The sequence below is a fragment of the Manacus candei genome, unplaced genomic scaffold, assembly GCF_025592945.1.
Source record: "Manacus candei isolate 608988 ecotype Guabito, Panama unplaced genomic scaffold, ASM2559294v1 h1tg000069l, whole genome shotgun sequence".
Classification (NCBI taxonomy): domain Eukaryota; kingdom Metazoa; phylum Chordata; class Aves; order Passeriformes; family Pipridae; genus Manacus; species Manacus candei.
In genome coordinates this window covers 1,170,843-1,194,027 of record NW_026138117.1, presented here as the reverse complement: position 1 = coordinate 1,194,027, position 23,185 = coordinate 1,170,843, and the positions used below count along the sequence as shown (strand labels likewise).

Here is a 23,185-nt window from a genome sequence, read left to right as displayed (position 1 = left end):
GCAAATACTGCAAAAGGTTATCCTCACCTTGACTGCTTCTCAGGAGACATGCTTATTCAGGGCTTTAATAATTTATTTCCTTTAATCATTAATTTCCTGTCATTCCTTGGTTTTTGGGCTTCCTAAATCCCTCTTGAGAGACTGCGATCACAGAACTAAACTAAGAGCAACTCTCTTGGGATCTCTAGTAATTCCAGTGCAAACAAAGAAGAAATGAGACCCAAACTCAGACTTGAAAGGGTGGGTATTAGAAGGGTTTGGACAGGGCTTGAGATTTCCTGATAGGTTATTTCTGTTGAGGTGAGACCTGCAAGATCACATCATTCAGCAGACTCTTCATATTACTAGGGTATAAAGTCCTGTTGTAAAGAATAAAATATGGGATTTCAGTTTCATGGTTCCTTTTGAGTTTTTTGTTACTCATTTCAAATCCACATCGAAATAGATTTTAATTTTTTCTTTCCATGTTTTGCCCATTAGTCCCAACATCTTCACGCAGGTTTGCTTCACAAGACCAGAACCATGTCTGGCTGTACTTTATTCACTGTGGCAGTATCCAGAGGCTGGCTGACTGCTTTTTATCACACTCCATAGTCTTAACTTCCTAAGTAAATAAAGAATTAAAGTTGACTTTGTCTGATTTGTCCTCCTAGCTTTTTCTGTTTGAGATAGTTTCCCATTTGTTTAATTTCATGAAGAGCACAGTAATACTTCTCTGTAACTGTTCTCAGCTGCTTTCTATCATGGTGGTGCAAAACCACACAGCCATCAAATAGCATCTTTTCTTTCTTACCTTTGCTCTCCTTCTTCCCTTCTGACATTTTGCCCTTTTCATGCCTAGCTTTACGAACTGCCGCACGACTATTTTGCATCTAATCCACTTAGTTTTGTGACACTCTGTAAGAACTGATATATAAACAGCAGCCTGAACTGTGGCATCACTCTGAAGCACATGCAGCCCTGCCATCCTAGGACTCACCGGTGGGAATCACTCAGTTAGCTGAATGTTAACCTGATCTGGCTGCTATTGGTGACACAGCAAGTTTTGCTCTGTACCTACACGCTGCTCTGCCTCATGCAAAAATGAGATAGTGAAAAAGGCGTATCTGGGAAATACATCCTTGCATGAAGAAGCACAACACTGCAACAGCCTGAAGTTTTATTAGTCCTGACCACAGTATGATCCCAGAGCAGTCAGACCCCAGTTCCATGGTAGGTGACCCTCTAGGAATGCTACCCTGAGGAGAAAGGGGAATTGCTCTTCTCTACCCATTCTTTTCATTAGGGTTTCAGTTTGCCATTCTTTAATCACTGTGTTTTAGTGTGTTTTTGGAAAAGGGAGATGAAGTAGGGGGCCTTTCTCTATCTCTCTGGGAAGGCTGAGAAGGCACTCTGCTTCCAAAAGTGCACCGAGGATTTGCATGTTTGCCTCTACATGCCATTCACTCACTTTATTACCTCCTTTCTCCTTACACAGAAAAGCTTTTTGAAGAGCTTCCCAAGGTTTCTGCGAGGTGGAGTGAATTTCACCACAGATGAGGGCCTGACAAGCTTTGTCGAACAAAACAGAAAATTAAGGTACTTTTTATGTATGTATATGTTTATAAATATTTATTTTAAGCTTTCTTGCATTAATAGATTTCAAATGCAGCAGAAGCATAGCACACAGTGCTACTTGGCGCTTCCCCCCGCCCGTCCCTGCCCGCAGGCTCCTCCCGGAATCATGTCTCCTCAGTCCACTGAGCGGCTCACCTCTGCGCTTCGGGCAGCGCCACTTCACCAGAAACACCCCCCCTCCTCTTCCTCATCCCTCCCGTCCCTCCTTCACCTTCCTCAAACCTGCGGTCACTTGACCCGGGCGGGGCAGCCCCGTCCCGCCCCGGAGCGGGCAGTGTGGGGCCCCGGGCGAGCTGGGGAGCGCGCGTCTTCCCGGAGAGCCGGGATGGAAACGGAATCGCCCCTCGGAGTGAGTAAAACAAGAGCGAAGCAGAGGGGAGGGTGGCATCCGGCTCCTCGGAGGGTCCGGGAGGCGAGGGCAGCGCGGGGCGGGGGTGGCCGTGTCCCTGGTGCCCGGAGTGCCCCTGTACCCGGCGGGGCTGGCGGCGCCCTCCTCGCCGTGGCTGTTCGGATAGCTCTCGTCACAGCGCTTGCTGTGATTCCCGTGAGGTTTTTTTTAGCTTCTGGGTCGGCTGCAGCAATGTTTTATTGATGTCATCGTCAATTGTTCATTAATTACATGTCTCTCCCGGAAACGCGTGAGGTTTGGCCGTGGCCCAGCGCTCCGGGCCAGCCGGGCTGTGCATGCAAGGCACACTCCGGCGGGGCAGAGCCAGGGGGAGAGCGAATCAGCCCTATGGTCTCGGTATCCCGAGGCTGGAGGATCTCTAGCGGCTTCGCACCTTTGAATGTTTTATTGCTTGTTTATTGCATGTGTCCCGGTACTGCCCTCAAAATGTAATTGCTGTCTGCATGCAGAACACCCAGGAGGTCAGAAACCTGGCCTGAACAAGGGGAGGGAGGGTAGTTAGAGTGGGTGGATTCTGGCTGGAAGCCAGGTGCCCACCACAGTCTCTCTATCGCTCCCCTCCTCAGCAAGACAGGGGAGAGAATATAAGGAAAGGCTCCTGGGTCGAGATAAGGACAGGGGGAGATCACTCCCAGGTTATCATAACAGACAGAACAGACTCGATTTGGGGAAGTTATTGAATTTATTACCAATCAAATCAGAGTAGGGTAATGAGAAATAAAAAGCAAATCTTAGAACACCTTTGCTCCACCACTCTTCCTGGGCTCAACTTCACTCCTGATTTTCTCTACCTCTGCCCCCTGCAGTGCCGCAGGGGGGGTGGGGAATGGGGTCTGGGGACAGTTCACATATTATCTCTGCCGCCCCTTCCTCATCCGGGGGAGGACTGCTCACACTCTTCCCTACAAACTTCAATATTAGTCCTTCCCATGAGCTGCAGTTCTTCATGGTCTGCTCCAGTGTGGGTCCCTTCTGCAGGGTCACAAGTCCTGCCAGCAAACCTGCTGCAGCGTGGGCTCCTCTCTCCACTGGACCACAGTTCCTGCCAGGAGCCTGCCCCAGCATGGTCTTCCCATGGGGTCACAGCCTCCTTTGGGCATTCACCAGCTCCAGTGGGGGGCCTTACACAGGCTGAAGGTGGATCTCTGCTCCGGTGCCTGGAGCACCTCATGCCCTTTCTTCTTCACTAACCTTGGCGTCTGCAGACTTGCCTTTCTCACATATTCTCACTCCTCTCTTTCTGGCTGCAGTTGCTGTTGCACAGCAACTTTTTTCCCTTCTTAAATCCGTTATCCCAAAGGCACTACCACCATTGTTGATGGGCTTACTCTTGGTCAGCAGTGAGTCCACCTTGGAGCCATGTGGCATTGGCTCTGCTGGACGTGGGGAAAGTTTCTGTCAGCTTCTCCTGCAAACTACTTCTGTAGACCCCCACTGCCAAAACCTTGCCATGTAAACCCAGCACAGTAGTTAATCACAGCAGCATGTGTAGGGTGGCTTGCCTATCTAGAAGAGGAAATAAAGACACAGTTCTCCTTTGTGAAGTTTAGGATTTAGTCGTGAGAGGCAGTAGCTAATGGTTGCAGTTTCATTCCTCCAGGAAGGCCTTGGCTGTACCCTTAAAGCTTATATTACATGTCAAGCACAAGTCAGCAGCTGAGTTTAGAGATGACAGTGTGAACAGCTAGAGCTTGCACTGTGCAGGGGATCAAGCAAAAATCTGGTCCAGTCACTTTTGTACAGGACTTGATTAGCAGATGGTCAGGGTGCAGTTCCTGCACTGCTGGTGGCTGCCATCTCCAGCCCCAGGTGCTGTGGAAGGAGGTCGAAGAAAGAAGAGCATGAGATGTTGATCTCATCTCAAAACACGTCTGTGTTTGCAGGGCCACAGCATATCTTGATCTTGATGTTTCTGCTCTCTGCCGGCTTTCTCCCGGCCCAGCAGGACACTCCTTGTGAAGTGTCCTGGTCCTGCTTAGGCTGGGCGTTGATGGCAGCTTGTGTCAGGCTGAGAACCTGCTGCCTGTGGGTTTTGGCTGGGCAATGCCAATGGACCTGTTGTACAGCCTGTCAAAGCCAACTGCAAGGCTCAATGCCTCCACAGGGACTTCTTCAGCATGGGCCAGTGCTGGGCTGTCCTGAGTCAGTGATAAACTTGTGAAAGGGACTAACATGACAGAAAACCACCTTTTTCTGTCAACTGTGGGACTGTGCCTGTGTTAGCCCAAGCAAGGCAGTGAGAGCACACCATGGGAGGAGAGGATGGCAGCAGGTAAAACTGCACCCTTGGTCGCATTCCGGGAGTGTTGTCAGTGCAAAGGAGCTTATGTTGGGGGAAGGTGTGACTGTCAAATGGGGCTTATGGGTCTTGCTGCTCCCTGGTGGGCTGTGTGCCTGCTCTGAGGAGATGTGGATGGCCTTGGGGAACCTTAGAGAATTAGGCAGTCCCAAAGGGGGCTGCAGATCACAAGCAAGAGAGGAAAACCAGAGCTTATAGTTAAGTTTCTAGTCGGCATACAGAACTTGCATAAGTGCTGCCATATGCTGGAGTGTTGCAGCCTCACAGCTCCTGTCAGCTTCAGAGCTGGAGAAGGATAGACATCATCCAGTCATTTGCAACTACTGAACACCAATGCTGTTTTAAGCACCTGCAGCCCCTGCCCACACTGATGCTAAGGTGGTACAGAGACTAGAGTAGAGCAGCCATGGGTGAGCAGTGGTGTGCAGTCTGAGGAAGTATAAAACACAGCAAAAGGTGGCAAAATTAGCTGCAGACATATGTTGTCTGAACAAGGGGTCTGCAGGAGGCAGTTCATCATGTTAAATCGCAGAGCCATGGATGAGTTGATCTGCCTGAGATCTGAATGTCTTTCCAAGAATAAGACTAGCAGATGTGGCATATAGAGACCATTTGCTTATGCAGGACAAAAAGGATCTGTGCTTTTTCTTTTTCCAAAATAAATCTGTGGGAATTTTCCCACTTGACTTTGCACTAGATCCATCAAATACATTTTTTTTAAAATAAGGAGACAAAGGAAGCAAGGAGAGTTTAAACCAGTTTTGTTCCTGCTTACACAAAGGCCTTGTGTGTATGGATAACTTCAGAGGCAGCTGCTCTTCACTAGGAGGAAAATCCCAGATTACACACTGGACACGTGCAGCGTGTGTCACTGTGCCAGGGGTGCCAGGTATTTCCTTCATCCCACATAGTCCCATTCTAATCTAAAGTGGGGTGACTGTACTCAGAGAGACCCATTCAAAGTCACACCAAAGGCACAGCAAGGCAGGCTAGGCAGATGAATTATTGGCACATCTAAAAGCAGATTTTATCTGTTACATGTGGTATGGACATAAAATTTAGGAATGCAATTCCTGAAGTTGCTTTTCAGATGACCCTATGTGACTGCCAAAAAAAAAAATAAATCTATTGCACTGTGTTTAAGGAAATACTCTTCATATAAGCAGTATGGCTCAGCTGTATATTCAGGAAAAACAACCACCTCCTCAAAGTAATCTGAAGAACACTTTGGGGAGAAGCAATCTTGAATGAATGTGCTAAGATGCAGCAAAAGTGATCAGGGACTAGTGAAGGTGTTTGCAGAGTACAAAAGCTGCACAATTACATATCTGACTGCCATTACTGTAGAAGATAAGAAGGAATCATTCACGGGCAAAGCTTTTTTAAAACAGATTAAAAAGAAAGGTGTGGTATTAATGAAGGTAATCACTATGCCATGATCTAAAAGAAACCATCACACTAACTGTGGAAAAATAGCTAAAGCCTTAAAAGTAGTGAGAAGATGGAAGGCTCTGATCCCCAAACCACCACTTAAACTTCAGGAACATCCTAGAAAAAAATGAAAAAAAGACATGGAGAGGTTATCTTCATGTTCTGCATCATCCAGGAAATCATAAATTGAAAAATGAACAGAATAACTCCAGTAGGCACTGGTGATGCCATGATTTCTCATCTGGGTTTCATCCACTGGCACTCCTGCATGACCATTGCAAATTTTGCAGAAGATCCCTGTGCTGGTTTAAAGGTAAACCATCGGGGGAAATGAACTCAACTCAAAAGAGAGATTGTAAGTCAGAATAACAATTTAATAAAATAATACAATAAGTACGATTATACAGACAAACAATTGGTTTTAACCCACAAAACCCAAATATATAACCCAGCACCCTGGGGCATGAAGAGAGTGGTGTTCTTTGGGCCCCCTGAATCCAAAGGAAAAGGAGAGGGGAAAACCTGTTGGTGAGAGTGCTGTTGCAGTCTGGTCAAGAGTGGTGATTGCAGTCCAGTCGAGAGTGATGGCTGCAGTCTGGTTGAAAAGTGGTGGTTGCAGTCTGGTTGAGAGTGGTGGTCTGCAGTCTTCCTCTGGATCTCACGAGTGGTTAAAAAGGTCCCAAGACTCCAAGATTATATATCCTCCAGTTCAGGCAGGAATGCCCAGTACCTCCCTCAGGGCAGGGGGTTCCTTAATGGGTGTGAGGACAAGAGCAACTCCTATCTCACAGGCCTCTTAGCACCTAGTTTATAGCCTGAGGAGTCAGGCTCTATGTGCAGATAGTGTAAATGGTTCATTGATAACAGTTTCTGGGAAATGGCATGGAAGGCTATAGAATACACAGTTTTGGGTTACACCCATCCAGTGATGAACTGGTCTCAGCTGTCCTAACTAGGACAATCCTGGAGAGGCCTGTATCCAAGAAGAACAGTTCCAGAGTAATTTTCAGGAAGATCTGAGCAAACTGAAGTACTTATGATCATGGACTCATAGGGGTGATAAGAACAGATCAAGAGATAAGAAGATGAAGGTTTTCCTCTTTGATCCCAGAAGCCAGCATGACCTGCAAATACAGTACCCTGACATCTTTGTAAAGGCTTTTCATGGCAGTACTGTTGTGACACCCAATTTGATCCTTTAAGGTAAGTATTCTCCAGGGACTTGAGTGGAGCAGACCCAGCTACTGTCCCAGCCCTGCCATCAGTCCCCTTGCCGTGCGCCTGGGACTGCAAAGGGTAAAGGAATGGACGAGGTTTCACTCTGGAGGTAGGTTACTCCTTGTGATTTCACAATAGCCGGTGTAGACAGTAATTTCTTCATACCAATGAAACTGCATATATTTGTCTTGGCTCTGCTTTTTTTGTTCACTTGGTAAGTTTACAAACCTGAAGATAGAGCCCTCCCTTGGCATTGTGCTGAGAGACAATGTCATCAAAAGAAGCCTATGTTGTGGCTGAGAAACTCTTGATGTTTTGCTGCAACTACCTGAGAGAAGGATTGACGTTTTTTTGCATCTATAAATCCATTCTGCACAGGTGAAATGTCATTAATTCAACCACAGTATATGGAATGGTTTATGTTTTTTCTTTTCCCAGAAAACCCTATGAAGTCCCAGAGCAGGCAGGCACTAATGCAAAATGCCTTTGCAGACCTTCATTCACATGTGCTGTGAAAATGGCCAATGGATGTCACGATTACCAGAGGAGCTCTGGGATATTCCCCTCTATAACTTAGCTCTTCCAGGTAAAGATTAACTTTTACTCTCCACTGTTTTGTTAGCTTGTCACTTAAGCCTTGGAACATCCTGTTTGTCCCATTTTATGATGGCTATGTTTACAATTTGGGTCAATGTGTGGGAGAAGGGCTTTGGGGAAGGGCCTGTGTGATGTTATGTGTGTGTGAATAATTTTGGTCTGTAATGTTTGGGGTTTCTCAGAGGGGATAGGGAAAAAAGGAGAAAAAGAGGCACTTTTTTTCAATCCCTCTGCATCGTCTTGCCAGATCAGTATTAATAATCTAAACATTTGCTTATCGAGGCATTGATGAAATTTTCCTAATTAATTCTTACCACTTCCTATGTAATGAAATGGTTCCAAAAGGAGAGAAATAACATTTTGCCTTATTATTTGTTTCTTTGTACTGCTTAAAAGAGGCTGTGAAGGTATGGAAAAAGGAGAATTGAGACTTTTAATTGACATGTTTTTATTTATGTAGACTGTGCTACATGATCCTGCTTGCAAAAACTGCATTTATCCTACCATGTGTAGATGCAGCTAAGTGACACCTGTGTATCATTAGCCTTTCTTTGGTCATAATGTTGCTTCTTCCTGCTACCTTGACATTTTTTCACCCTCATTCTGTCAAAGAAGTTACAGTATAACAGTAACTTGGGAACATGGGGAGGCACTGGAGGGCTGGGAGCTCTCCGTGTGCCTCCACATCAAAAATGGTACAAAAGAAATGTCTAGCCCATGTTCTCTCTCATATCTGTAGATGTGACAGGTAGTTTGGGTGGAAAGCAGCACAGTGTGTAGATTAATGTTTTGTGTAAGCTACAGGATCATAGGTTAATTTTAGGAAAGACATATATTGAGAAACAATATGAAGTCTAGTCTTCAGTGAGTGGAGCGCTAGGAGAACTCAAGAACTGTAGATTTTTGGGTTTGTTTCCATTAAAATTTAAACCTAGAAACTTATCTCAAGGTGACTTCTTAGATATGTAATTTGAGTTAATGTTAGCTACAGAACAAGCACACGTCTGTTTAGGATAAAGCCTATCCTGTTTAGGATCGAGGATAGATGTTATTAAAAACCCCTAGAATTTCTTATTTAACCATCAAGAGAAGAAAATATGTATCTGTCTTTGGAAAGAAGAAAGAAAGTATTAACCTCCTATTTTCTGTTTTTCTTTTTGTTCATCTTGCAAAAATCCTTCAAATAGTCAGTTGCACGTTTGGTGGGGTTTTGTTTTTGGAGAGAAGGAATCATGTTGTTTCTAAAAGGTTTTCACCGTGGTGTTTCTTGGACACTGTAGAAAGTGGAGAACCTGCTGATGTGTGCTTTTGACTTTCTGGCTCTCCTCCTAATGGTGACCTTGTTATTCTTGCAAATGTTTGTTGTTCTTGTGAGTATGCCTGCAGGGAGAACAGGCATGAAGAAAAGAATAGTTGAAGGCAAGCCCATTGCAGCAAACATTGGAGGACTTTTACAGAGCATTGCAGGCTATTAGCTTGGAATATTTTGGTGGCTGTCCAGCTGACCTACAAAACTGATCTAGCCCAAGTCAGAACAAAAACAGATCAAGACCAACCAGGTCAAGACAGCTCTGGCAGGTTTTTGAAGGGAGGAAACACACTTTGGAAGTGGAAGTTTATGTCATAGAAGTCATGCAAGAAACACGAATGTGACAGAGTGCATTCTGAAAGCATGATGAGGAGGCAGAGGCAAATCTCAGTAATTAGTGTTGTGCTTGCACCAGATCTAGCACAGTTCCTCTGGGGAGGTGTTGATTCAAGCTCTGAAGCTACCTGGCTTGGTGCTAGCTCACTCTCTTTGCATCATATTTGTTGTGTCATGGGTACATCCATCTTCCTTTCATTACTGTAACTCACTGACATCACAAGAAGAATCCTAAGTAAAAGATTACTATCTTTTTGCTGGTTGGCATCAGTGGATGCAACGCCCATTGGTGGAATCCTGCTCACCTCTCTCAGACTTGGATTTGGTCCATGGGTGTTTAATGACTCTTACATGTTCTAAGACAAACTTCTTTGATTACATGCCCACAATATTGATCTTCCATCTGCAATGAGGTTGGTTTGGGTGTCTCAAGCAGGAAAATAGATGGAAAGTGGATTTTAAAAGGTGAAAAAATAGAGTAAGACATTAAACTATTATTGACAGTTTAAAAGAATTCAAAAACAATCTTGTCTTTTTTTCTTTGGCTATTAGAAATACTGCCATAGGCACCAGTAAGACTGACCATTCAAAAAGGCAGTTCCTAGCAACAGTAAACAATTTGTTTGAAGCCAGACCTAAAATCCCAAAATATGCATTTGCAGACACTCTGTAAAGATCCAAGCAAGTCACTTGACTGAATTGTTGGCTTTTCTTTTTGATGCTTTATAACACTGAAAGAAATAATGGAACAGAAAAAGCTAGCAAAATCACTGGTTTCCTGAAGAAATTGCGAGTTGTAATAGTTTCATCTAAGTATGATGCAAGAGATGTGTCAGATTTATTAAGACTTCAAAGAAATCAAATATTTGGGCAGCCTGTACTTGGCTCTGTTGCTTAGGCTGCCCCTGTGCTGGAAAGAGTCAGATAATTTTTGAAGTGCATAGAAGATGGATTTTTTTTCATCTATCACACATAAACTTGCACTTGAATTTACCTCTGAAACCTTCAAGCACCCACCTCTTACGTTGGTTTTATAGGGTATTGAGGGTTTAGGTCAGGAGGGCTTGTTTACCAGATATTTAAGATATAAATGTTTAAAGTGCCAAGTTAGGAGTTTGTCCAGTCAAAAATGTAAGAAGATTAATTTCTGCTTTCAGTCATATTTTCCTGTGCAGAGATGATGGGATTGGAGAATGAAATCCTGCATTTGGACAGCTCTGAAAACAGGACAAATTCTAGATAAATTCAGCCTTCAGCTATTCCCTGAAAAAAAAAGAAGTGGGTTTTCACATAAAGATTATTATTTCAGTGAAAGATGCTATTTGAAACAGGCCATTTTATTGTGGTTTTGGGCAAACAATGATGTGTAGTTTAGATGGGGACTATTTTCTTGGAAAATCTTGATGCCTTCACTTCACAAGGATTTCACACTAAGCTTATTAATGTCAAGTGAGCAACCTCTGTAAAAGAGCCCACCTTTTTGCCATAACTACATAGGCTGTCAGACAACATAAGTGTGTGATTTACAAATGGGGTGGTGTATCATGTATGCACATGCAATATAACCGTGGAATGTGGTCTTTAGTAGTTAAGAAATGAGATTTTCTGTACATCTATTTTTGTATTCTACAGGGAGTCATGACACTATGACCTACTGTTTGGATAAAAGATCTGCTGTTAGTGGCAATGAATCCAAGGTGGTGAAGTTTTTAAACAAATGTATGCCCTGCATTGTGCGCCCCATTATCATGAAGTGGTCTATCACACAGGTAAATGTCATTTAGCATTCTCTTCATGTTTCAGCAAAGTTGAAGCTTATGCTGCAGGGCTGAGAGTGGCCAAACTCTGCCATGCACAATGACAGAATAGCCTGCTGCCCAGAAATCTGAGCTCTCCTCAGATGCTGTGCTTGGGTGTTGTGGTTTAACCCCAGACAGCAACTCAGCCCCACACATCTGCTTCTCACTGCCTCTGCGTGGGATAGGGGAGGGAATTGGAAGGGTAAAAGTGAGAAAACTCCTGGGTTGAGATAAAGATGGTTTAATAGGTAAAGCAAAAGCCATACATGCAAGCAAAGCAAACCAAAGGATTAATTCACCACTTCCCATGGGCAGGCAGGTGTTCAGCCATTTCCAGGAAACCTGGGCTCCATCACGTGTGATGGTGACTTGGGATGACAAATGTCACCACTCTGAATGTTCCCCCTCTTCTTCCCCCAGCTTTATATGTTGAGCATGACTCCATATGTCTGGGATATCCCTCTGGTCAGTTGAGGTCAGCTGTTCTCGGCTGTGTCCCCTCCCAACTCCCTGTGCACTCTCAGCCTGCTTGCTGGTGGAGTGAGAGGCAGAAAAGGTCTTGGCTCTGTGTAAGCACTGCTCAGCAATAAGGAAAATATCTCTGTGTAATCAACACTGTTTCCAACACAAATCCAAAACCCAGTCCCATACCAGCCACTGTGAACAAAATTAACTCTTCCTATCTAAATCCAGCACACTGGGGTATGAGGTAGGTGGCATATATACCTGGTCATCTTTTGTAGGAAAAAAATATGTAGGTGAGGCAGGGATGATACTTAAATAAAGATGTTGCTTAAAGTTGACCACTTGCTATTAGAAACTCATCTTCTTTTTCAAATGTTTATTGTTGTTATAAATAACATATAATATTACTGTAATCAACAAAGGTTTTTCTATTGTACTTTGTTCAGAAGGTAATGCTTGTCATTTTTCTATCACTGTTGTGTGAGATGTCAGTTGTTTTCCCCATCCATACTGCATGAGTATTTCATCCAGCAGCGGAGTCAGAAGAATCTCTCATTGAAGGAATTTTTTTCCCATAAAGATTAAGAGGATGAAGGTGTGTTCCTTCATGTAAGGTTAATTTTTTTAAATGTCCAAATATGAAGATAGTAGTTAGCTCTTTGTTCCATATAAATGTATGTTAAAAACAAAATTGGGGATCGTGATTTAAGCTAGAGATTTCGAAGATTCTTCCAAAGAAGAGACTTTCTTGACATGAAAGAGGTGCCAAAAATCTGTATGCTTTTCTTCTTATTGAAGGAGTAGTTCATTATTATGGAATTAAAACTGAAAAATTGATAAATTTTAATAAGTATGCCTAAGTTTTTATTGTGTTTGTGCAGCTCTGGTAGACTGGAATCTTAGACACTACCAGGGTATGTGTAATGGCAATGACGAGCTGATGTGGAAAGGCACTTGCTTAGCACAGTCTTATTTACCTTGAACTGCTTTTTGCTTTGGGACTCAAGCCAATGAAAGATTTAGGTATCTCCTCACTTGTAGGTTTCTGTCTGGCGAAGTGACACTGTTGGTGACAAACAATGTCGTAATATTATAGTAATTTCTGGTCCAAATGCAGTGTGACAAGTGGGAAGTGGCCCACTGCTCGTAGGAAGGAGGCACAGGTGCAGTCCTACTCTCCTTGCCTCTGCCGTGCTCCAGTTATCTTTGTGAGGAGATGACTCCACCCACTGGTATCCAGAACACACATGAAGGAGCCCTACTGATGGAAGGACCCACAGGTTCTTGGATGGCCCAGTGCCTAGGAGGAGGTGCCTGCTTGAGCCCTGGCTGTTATGGGTGTCAGTCTAGAGGCCCAAATCTTTCCTGTGTAACTTCCACTCGTGCTCTGAATGCCTGCAGCACCGAGCAGCATTGCTTCCCAGGGCTTCCTTTTAAATTTTGCCCTTTAGGGGGCAATGTTCACACTGGCTGATTCAGTATCCAAACGCAGGTGACTCATTTGAGAGTCTAGTTTGTCTGGTTTTCCCATGCTGTCAACAGAAAGAAATTGACTCATCTAAAGGGCGATTTCCAGCAGCTGTTTCACCTGATGCTCTTTCTGGCTAGAAAGGTTATATGTGACCTACAGCCACACACATTCCCATCTCCAACATGCTCCAAGCAAAGGGGCCTGGATCACCCCTTCAACTCTTCCAGCCTGGTGTAGCCCCAGCAGGCACAGAGAGAGCTGTTGGCCAGACCGACCGCACCATCTGAATCCTAGGGCACGTGGGGCTGGCCTGTCCCAGCCCAGAACCACAGGCACAGCCTGGGGAGATAAAATTCTTGTCCAAAAACCAGGAAGTTAGGTGGTTGAAGCTAGGCAGGGTGAGCATCCTGCCGTGTGTCATAAGTTCAGCCCTAAAGCTGTGATTGTGGTTATTCAGGAGCAATGCCTTGTATTGAATCCTTTCTGGCATAATTATATCAGTCCCGTGTATGCTTTCTGAAACCTGATAGTGTTGTACATAGCAGGTTGAACTGAGACAAATTAGTGTTTAAACATATTTAATTAAATCGATTCTATTTTCTTACTCAAAGAGAATCTTAATAGATGTAAAACACATACCATTTGGGACTTTTTGCCCCAGAAACAGCTTTCTCACCTGTTCCGTTCAGCCCTCAAATCCAGAGGAAGAGGTTTGAGGGAAGTGGAAATAGAGGACTACCTCTGTTTTGTAGGACTTCTACAGGTTAATTCAAACTTTATAAGAAACTTTATCTTGAAAAAGAGCAATAATCACTAGTTTTTTCTATTTTTGTTTTTCCTTCTTTTGAGGACGAGTGAGCTCTGCAGAGACAACCACGGTAAAGTCTTTGATCTAATAAAATAAATGCAGCATTTCTAAGGTGCTGATCCTGCAGTTGTTGTTCATATGAATAATTGTGTGACGAGTGATCATGTATTTATGCACAGGTTAATGGATCTTTTGCTTTCAGAACACAACAAGGGCAGTGCTCTGAAATTAATCTAATCTGTACCTGCAGTATACTCTTCAGGGAAATTTTAATTCCTCTTGTTCAGAGAGTGAGATACTTCAAAGCTGCAACTTGGTGCCATAGAGTGACATTTTAAAGACAAAAGACCCGAGAAAAATGTCATAGGGCTGACTTTGTACACCTTTTTCAGCTTTCTAAACTAAAGAAACAAATCCCTCCCAAGCTCTCAGGACATTTGTTTTCTGTTTCACCTTTCAGGTCCTGACTGTGACAGAGCAACTTGAGGCTGGAGTTAGATACCTGGATTTCAGGATTGCCCACAAGGCTAATGATCCATCTATGAATTTGTACTTTGTGCATATGGTTTACACAACTGTTACTGTACAGGTATTTTTCTTACCTTTGTGATGGCTATAAAACCAGTGCTGTTTCTTTTATTTAAAATCCATCATAATCTGAAAATGCTGGTCCAAGGTCTTCTAAGTAGGGTATTTGTTTTCCTTATGTGAGGACTTCAAACTAGAGAAAATCAGCAGGGCTGGAAATTAATTTCAGCAGCTGCACTTGATACTGGAACATCAATGAGCTCCTCATCCTCAAACCAGTCATGCCTGCTCTCCACTGCCTAGCCCCTACCAAGTGCCTGAAGTTCTGGGGTTTATCTTGTGTTGTCCCAGGATGATACCCAGGGCAATGCTGTTTTCCTGGTAGGGGGAAAAGTTATTGAAGAGAAGAAGGCATTAAAAGCCTAATAAAAATCACAGAAACACCTTTTTTCCTTAAAAAAAAAAAAAAGGACTATTTCACTGAAAGACTGAGAGACTTAATCTGGATCCTATGATCAAATGACAGCTGCTGTGAAGCAACTGCTGTGAGCTGGTCTTTGCATGTGCTCTGTCATCTTGGAATACTTTACATCTTCTTTCCGTTTGTTGGGACCTGTACAGCCAGGCACAGTCAGCTAATAAAGCTTTTAATTTGCAGAGTAACTGGCTACACTTCAGTTTCAGACTCATGAATCTGAACTCTTCATGTGTTGAGACTTCATGGTGTCTGGCACACTCCTGTAAACAGATGTAATGCCTGACTACTTTGCTAGTTATGTGTGATCTTCATTTAGTTGTCATTGCCCATACCAAAGGGGGAAAATGAGTCCTGTTATGTTTAAGCACAGAACTTTTCCCTGTTTTTGAGTTTGCCACTGACATGTTGGTTGTCCCTAAAGAAGCTTGGGGAGTTAGGTTTACTGCTAACCTGCCTATAGGCAGTAGGATAGTCACGGATATTATCAAAATACAAAGCTGGTAAGTCTAGTGTGCCAGAACCACATCCAGAGCAAACTGGCACAGATCTGTGAAAGTAGGTTTTCCTGGGACACATCTCTCTGGAACCCCTTTTGGGCAATCTGATGGCCCCCTCCAGAAATCTATACTGATTTTCATGATTGTAATTGTGAGTCTACTCCACCATCAATGCTCTGTTGATTTTATGCCCTTTCCCCTGCATAGCAGAGATAACTTTATAAGTTTCCATAACTCTCTCCTCTAGGATACTCTGTGGAAAGTATTAAGGTGGTTGGAAGCTCATCCTCAGGAAGTTGTTATCTTAGCCTGCAGGAATTTTGATGGATTAACCAGGAGACTTCACAGTCATCTTGTTGCCTGTATAAAAGAGATTTTCCAGTGTAAACTGTGTCCCAGGAATGTAAGTATGAGATCCTTTTTTTCTCCTTTTTTAAAGAATGATATATTACAGTGAGATCTAAGATTTCAAATTTTTAGATATATTTTACTTTCACTGTGTTTTTAACCTAGGAAAGGTAACATTTGCTGCATCAGAGATAGGTGTTTACCTAATAAAATTGAGGAGATAAAGGAAACCTACATTCCACAGTGAGAAGGTGTGCTGGTTTAAAAGTAGACAAGTGGGAGAAATGAACCCAGCTCTAGAGATTATAAGTCAGAGTTACAATTTACTAAAAATAAATCACAATAAATGCAATGATACAGAGAAAAACTGGTTTTAACCCACAAAACCAGATGTATAACCCCACACCCTGGGACAAGAACAGAACAGTGTTCATTGGCCCCTGTGCTGAGCATCACCGTGGGCCCCCTAGGTGCAAATCAAAAGGAAAACCTGTTAGTCCAGGTGATGGTCGCAGTTCTGCTGACATAATGATCACAGTCTTGTAGAGAGTGGCAGTGGCAGTCCTGTTGGAGTTCTGGTCCTCCTCTGGATCCAATGGGTGGTACCAGAAATCCCAAACCCCAAGATTATATATGCTCAGGTTCAGGTGGGAGTGCCCAGTACCTCTGCCAGGGCAGGAGTTTCACAATGGGTGATTTAACCCTGTGAGTCATGGGATATTTTTTTGAGTCGTTGATGGTCTAGGTGTTGCAGCTGCCTATTATGTCAGTCCAGTATGGCCCATTAGCAAAGATGACCCCTCAGGCTGAGTCTCCCCAGAGCTGAGTCATTAGATGTGCCCTAGGCAGCTACTGCAAATGACCCACTATTAGCAGTCCATCAGAAATGACATAGAGAGTGTGGAATACACACAGTTTTGATTGTACCCACACAGTAATAAACTGGTCCTGGCCCCTGTAACTAGGACAGAAGAGGGAATTAAATTTGACTGGTCGTATATGTTGATGAACAGTTGTGGGACAACAGTAGAGACACAACTGTCATCCACTGTCCTGTGTGAGAGGAAAGGGAAAGGGAAAGGGAAAGGGAAAGGGAAAGGGAAAGGGAAAGGGAAAGGGAAAGGGAAAGGGAAAGGGAAAGGGAAAGGGAAAGGGAAAGGGAAGGGAAGGAAAGGAAAGGAAAGGAAAGGAAAGGAAAGGAAAGGAAAGGAAAGGAAAGGAAAGGAAAGGAAAGGAAAGGAAAGGAAAGGAAAGGAAAGGAAAGGAAAGGAAAGGAAAGGAAAGGAAAGGAAAGGAAAGGGGAAAGGTATGTGTGTTATAAATATAGTACAAGCTATGTTTATAGAATTTAAAGAACCCATTTTCTGCCTTTTCACAGCAATAATTATAAATGAATTTTTATGCTATTTATAATAGTTTAGGTTGGAAGTGACCTCTGGAGGTCATCTGTTCCAACACAACCATGCAAAATAGGACTAACTTCAAAGTTATGTTGGGCTGTGTCCTGTCCATTCTTGAATATCTCCAAACATGGAGATTCCACAATCTTTCTATACAACATTTGTTCCAACATTTGGCCACTCTCACAGTGTTTTTCTTCTCTATCTGATCAGAACCTCTCTTGCTGTAACTTGTGTCTGCCAACTGCCATCCTTTGCTACACATATCTTTGGAGTCTTCTCTACATCTCCCCATTAGGTATTTGCAGACAGCAGTAAGACCTGTCCAGTCTTCTCTTTTTCATGCTAAACAGACTCAGCTCCCTCAGCCTGTCCTTGTGTGTCATGCTCTAGCCTCTGCTCATTCTGGTTGCATGCTGATGGACTCCTCCACCACATCAATGACTTTTTTGTAGTGGGGAAGCCCAGGCTGGAAACAGTGTTTGAGATGCAGTTCCACAACTGCTGAATAGAAGGGAAGAACCCCTTTTCCTGACTGCCTCCTGTACCTCTGCTAATACAGCCCAGTTTACAGCTGACCTTTGCCACATGGGCACGCAGCTGGCTCACGTTCAGCTTGACGTCTACAAGAACCTTCAGGTCCTTTTCTGCAAAGCAGATTTCCAGCCAGCTGTCCCCAGTCTGTCCTGGTGTGTAGGGTTAGTCCATTCAGGTGCAGGACTTCGCATTTTTCTTTGCTGAGCTTCATGAGGTTTCTGTCAGCCTGTTGAGGTCCCTCTTAACGGCACCTCAGTTCATTTCTGGTGGCATTGACTTTTTTTTTTGTGGAGCTGACCTTCCAACCAGATTTTCAGTCATCCAAACTTCCAGAAAAGCCTTAATTTAAATCATCAGAAAATATTTGATTGATAGATTTTAGAAGTTGAGATTTTTAGTTTCCTCTGCACCCCCCCCCCCTTTTTTTTTATGAGGTACGGGAGCTTTTAGTAGTTAAACAATTAACATTTCAAAGATGCACAGGAACAGAGGGTTTTCTCTGGAGATGTAAGTGGTACAGGAGAATGATGACCCTGTTTGTGATTCAAATCCAGCCTTTGAAGCTGGTGTATAAGTAACAGTGAGTATTACCATTTCAAAGCATTTAGTACAGCAAAGTTAAAATAGAATAATTCTCAGCAAAACTAGGGGATTCTGAATATTCAGGCCTCAGCTGAATAACTGAAGACCTGAGTGACACTGTTCTATTGTTTCCCCAAATAATTTGAGTGTGTAAGTTGTGGATGAGCAGAGTGAGAAGATGGTCAAATTTGCTTTCAGGTACATGGCCAGAAAAAGAGTTATTAACTGCGAAAGGGGTGAGCTGCTGCTGCTAGTTTGTTGAACGAAGGTGTTGAAAGAATGGTTTGAGATCACTTCATCAAAGAAAGAACATTTCTGAATTGTGTCCAGGGGAAGGGAGGAGTGGCACTGCAGAAAAGACAAGCCAAGTACTTCCCTTGAGCAGGAAGACTTTATCTGTATGGAGTCTGTGACCAGCACAATGGATCTCACCATTTTTGCTGGTGGTACCATTGCAGGTTTGGCTACTGTGGGATTTTCCAGGATCACAGATTCAGATTTAATATCAAATATCAAAGTGTTTACTCACTTATTCTAAAATAAACTGCTATCTATTGTCTTTCAATACTGCATCTCTGTCATTATAGAAGAGTAAGTGTCAAAGTGTTTATGAAGCAGCTGCTAGGTTGAGGTCTGTATGTAGTACTGGCACAGGCCACAGCGTGACAATATTACATTGTGTTTAAAATTTTAATTGCCTTAACTATTCAAGGTGTCTTCCTTTGATCTGGATTACTAGGGTTTAAAAATCCCTTGTCAGACACGTACAGTTTCATTTCTGCTTTGTTTGCAAAATATGCACCTGTGCTCATGTACACATTTCTAATAGCTTTTTTTTTCTGCTTTTACTCCACAACTTTTTATTTGTTTGTTTGCTTAAGAGGTACGAGCTTTAGAAAGGCAGTGGAGTAAAGCAAAGACTTCAGTCAAACACAGAGTTTTGTAGTTTTAGTAGCCTGTGCCTTAATTTTACAGTATTTCCTGACCTAACTGGGGCTTGCATTCTGTTTTTCTTGGATGAAGTAAGAGGGATTGCCATGTTCATTCAACCCTTGGCTTTCTTCAAATATTTATGTAAATAATTTTCAACTGACTTTGGCTTTTATTTTAATTAATAAGTTAATTGGAATATCAAAAAGCCACCATTTCCTTTTCATAAGCAACAGACATAGCTTTTAACCACAATATTCTTAAAAAAAAGAATGCCTGTTAAATATGTTGTTTTTGCAAATTAAATTAGTCAGAGGGCCTCAATTCTCTCCATGATAACTTCTGAGGGTTGGAAAATGTCATTTCATATTGAAATACTTAAATTTAACAGACCTGTTTCAGCCCATCTGTCTGTCAGAGGTTTCTGACCCAGGTCTTCCTCTCTCTCAATTCAAAATGTCTGGAGCATCCCAACTTCAGAAACCTTCCACTTAAAGAAATCAGAATTAATGTAGCTCTTGGAGACTGACATTTAGTCTTATCAAGTTTTAAGCAGTTCAGTTTTGTTTAGTGGCTACAGTGCCAAATATGCATCAATGTGAGGCATTTACCAAAATGATTCCTGCTTTTCTTCATCTGTGTCTGCATTCCTACAGCTGTGTTTAGGGCTTTGTCTCCTTGTCCATGGATGGTCTGTGTCTTCCTCTTTCAACAAATTTTCAGCAGTGGCTTGTGCACAAGGGCTGACACGGGGATGGTTATGCAGGTGTAAGACCTTCAGTTATGTACATTATCATAGTTAAATTGAGAAAAGGAGGAATTTGCTGAAGTAACCAGGCTCCTGTTGCCCCTGCAGTTTGTAACCCAGCCCCTGACCTACCGGGCTGCTTGTTTATAAGCTTTATCTGAACTGAATTTGTGCCAAGGTAACGTCACACAACAGTATTCGAACTTTGGGAACGCTGCTGTGTTGCTGACTTCAACCTGAGCATGCTTTATTTTAGGTGGTGCCAACACTGAGGACCATGTGGCAGCTGGGCCATCAGGTCATAGTCTCCTACGAAGAGGACATGGAACTGAAGGAGCACTGTGAGCTGTGGCCTACGATCCCATACTGGTGGGGAAATAAAACATCCACTCGTGCTCTTATCCGGTATTTAGAGCACATGAAGCGGAGGGGCCGTCCAGGTAGGCACAGGGAGTTGCTTGGAAGAAAGAAGGGGCGCTAACAGCAGTGCAAAACAAACAGGAAACTGGGTGATTGTAACCTTATGAGGTATAACCCCTTTGTGCATGCTGTGTGCCCGTGGTTGCTGAGTGCTCTGCCCACCAATGGGCGAGTGCAGTGTTCATCTGTGGTGGTGTGTCAGTGTATGTACATGCATAGACTATATAAATTGTGGCAGCCACATCCCTTATGTGATCCCACGGAGAGGAGGCCCTCAGCACAGACCGGCTCACTGGCCCTGTTGTACCCACCTCACGGGTAGGACGCAGCTCCCTCAAGTCCAGAGCTTGCTGCTTTAGGCAGCACAGATGATGAGAGAAATGCGTTCTGCTAGCCTTGTGAAAAGAAACTCCTACGAGGTTTCTCTGAGGGGAGACCTTATCGCTCTCTATGACTACCTGAAAGGAGGTTGCAGCAAGCCGGGGTTCAGCCTCTTCTCCCAGGCAACAAGTGACAGGACAGAAGGAAATGGCCTCAGGCCTGTGCCAGGACAGGTTCAGGTTGGATATTTGGAAGAATTTCTTCACTGAAAGGGTGGTTAAGCATTGGAATGGGTTGCCCACAGTGGTAGTGGAGTCACCACCCCGTAAGTGTTCAAGAAACAACTGGATGTGCCACTTAGTGCTGTGATTTAGTTGTTGTGGTTTGATGTTTGGTCAAAGGTTAGACTCTATCTTGGAGGTCTTTTCCAACCTTATGATTCTATGGATACAAGAACAGTACGTGGAGAGTGTAGTTGCACCAGCAAATAGCAGCACTTAAGCATGCTTTTGTTGTATAATCTGAGAGAAATTCAGCTCATAACATCTGATGTAGCTTTTGATGGGAACGCACAGGGTGATAAAGGGGAGAGCTGCTTCGAAAGTGCTTCCCAGCCAAAGGAAAATGCTCATGTGGTGCACCCTTTGTTTGCATCCATCATGGGGGAAGGCTAAGCATTTGGAAGCAACCCTCACAGAAACAAACATAATTTACAAAGGAAAAGTAGTTAGCCAAATTTAGCTAAACTGGAATGGTTAGATAACCAAGTGTGGCTCAGGAACTGTTTACTACAGCATGAAGTTGCAACAAGGGGAGAGAGTCTACTGAATCAGTTGTAGGAATATGAAACAATACAGAAAGAGTGTGCGAAGTTTAAGTATTTTAATGCTTCCCACTGGAACAAGATCTGAAGCTAATGCAATACTGAGCAGTTTCTGTTCTCCTTAAAAGAATATTTAATGAGTCACTTTCTGATTTTTGTTTCAGGAAAATTCTTTGTAGCAGGGATTAACCTTACCGAAAACTTAGGGTATATTCTCCTACACCCATTTGGATCGTTGAAGAAAATGACACTCCAGAGTCTTCCATGCTTGAAAATCTGGATAAAGCAGCAGTATCCAGGACCAAAAAAAGAATGTATTAACATAATTGCTGGAGACTTTATAGGAAACAATGATTTTGTCAAAGATGTGATAGAACTTAACACAAAAATTAATCCTCCATTAGACTGTCAAAGTAGAGGAGCTGAAACAAATAACATTTCATTCTTTGCTTCTTAGTCTGTGAAAAGCTGAAAAGGCTTTGTCTGCATTTAATGTGCTCTTCTGTAAACATCCTGAATCCCATAAAGGTCTATTTAACTTAAACCAGGGATGCTTTAAAGGCTCAGTAAGAAAAGGTCTCTCAACATCATCTGAGTTTCAAGACCTTTGGACCTTGCTGAAGTCTCCAGAAAATTATGGTATAGGTGTAATTTATTTGGAGATGTTTTGATTCTGTAGCAGCAGGCAATATTGAAAGTCCCAACGACTTAATCTTATTTTACATAGGACCAAGAAGGAGAAATATGCCAGTAGCGGCATGAATTATTTAGTGATTTTATCTTTCTTATAAGGATATTCTGCATTACTTGCATCCCCAATTCTTACTCTTTTATATCAGTGTGAAACTGACTTGTCTGTTTTCATAGTTTAAAAGGAAGTTTAAAAATATTTTTGATATATCAAAGGTACTGTATTGACAATCCAATTTGACATGATTTTATGTATACACCAATGTGTTGAGTATCAGTTGTGAACTGCCTTACCAACAGAGTAGTCACAAAATTATTTATGATTTGTAAACAGTATGTGTACTTGCACACTTACTCATGCCAGTTCTGAAGTGATAAAGATACCAAAACTAGGGCCCTAGTCAGTTTTGTCTGTGTCAAATGTTTTATTAGGTGTTGCCAAAGTATGTCTTACACTGAAAATAAACAGAGGAAACAAATTCCTTACCTAAACTCAAACTGCTCTAGAAATACAGGTTCTTCACTTCTGTCATGCTCATTTGGGGTTTCACATCTGGTCTTTGATTTAGCTATTTTAGTAGCTCTATAATTATTTTTCCTCTCACTAAGTAATTTTTGCTTATGTGAAAACTAAGGGGTTTATGCTGTTTGCTATTGCATATTAATTCTATTTTTCTAAATGAACTGTGCAATAACAGATGATCACGAAGGCAAGAGAAATAGCAAGCATCAGAACTAAAACAAAAACAGTTGTGTAAAATTGACTATGCAGCTTCATCTATATACCTCACTTTTTAGATGCACTTTATATGCAAAAGCTAAGTTCAGATGTTTGACAAGATGCTAATGTTTGCAGAAGTCTTAAATCAATTGCTACTTACCATTGTATCAAATTCTCTCTAAACTGCTCAGCATGAAAGGGTAAGATGCAACCTCTTCATGGAATCTCTTGCAATTGCAGAATACACAGGAGTAAAAATTAAACATTACATTTATGAGGAAGACTTCCAAAATGCTTTTTTACAGTGCTTTGCATCCTGTTCTTACTCTATGTACTTCATAACGAGTACTCAGAACTCAGAATGTTCTTCTGCCTATCTTTTGTACCCTTGTTACTCTAATAA

General features: G+C 42.7%; 1 protein-coding gene and 1 long non-coding RNA gene across 2 annotated transcripts; one reads left to right on the top strand and one right to left on the bottom strand.

Moving 5' to 3' along the window:
* The first annotated feature begins 1,680 nt into the window (after positions 1-1,680).
* PLCXD1 (phosphatidylinositol specific phospholipase C X domain containing 1) lies at positions 1,681-23,041 on the top strand. Its single transcript, XM_051806991.1, has 7 exons — positions 1,681-1,966; positions 7,413-7,560; positions 10,849-10,985; positions 14,220-14,348; positions 15,510-15,665; positions 20,064-20,247; positions 21,536-23,041. Exons 2-7 carry the CDS (start codon positions 7,455-7,457, stop codon positions 21,826-21,828), a joined length of 1,005 nt encoding a protein of 334 aa, XP_051662951.1. The 5' UTR covers positions 1,681-1,966; positions 7,413-7,454; the 3' UTR covers positions 21,829-23,041.
* On the bottom strand, positions 15,900-23,041 carry LOC127479705 (uncharacterized). The gene is made up of 3 exons (XR_007907657.1): positions 22,943-23,041; positions 21,567-21,647; positions 15,900-16,571 (listed from the first exon to the last, which is right to left on the bottom strand). It is a non-coding gene; the product is annotated as an uncharacterized LOC127479705 (long non-coding RNA).
* Positions 23,042-23,185: the final 144 nt, after the last annotated feature.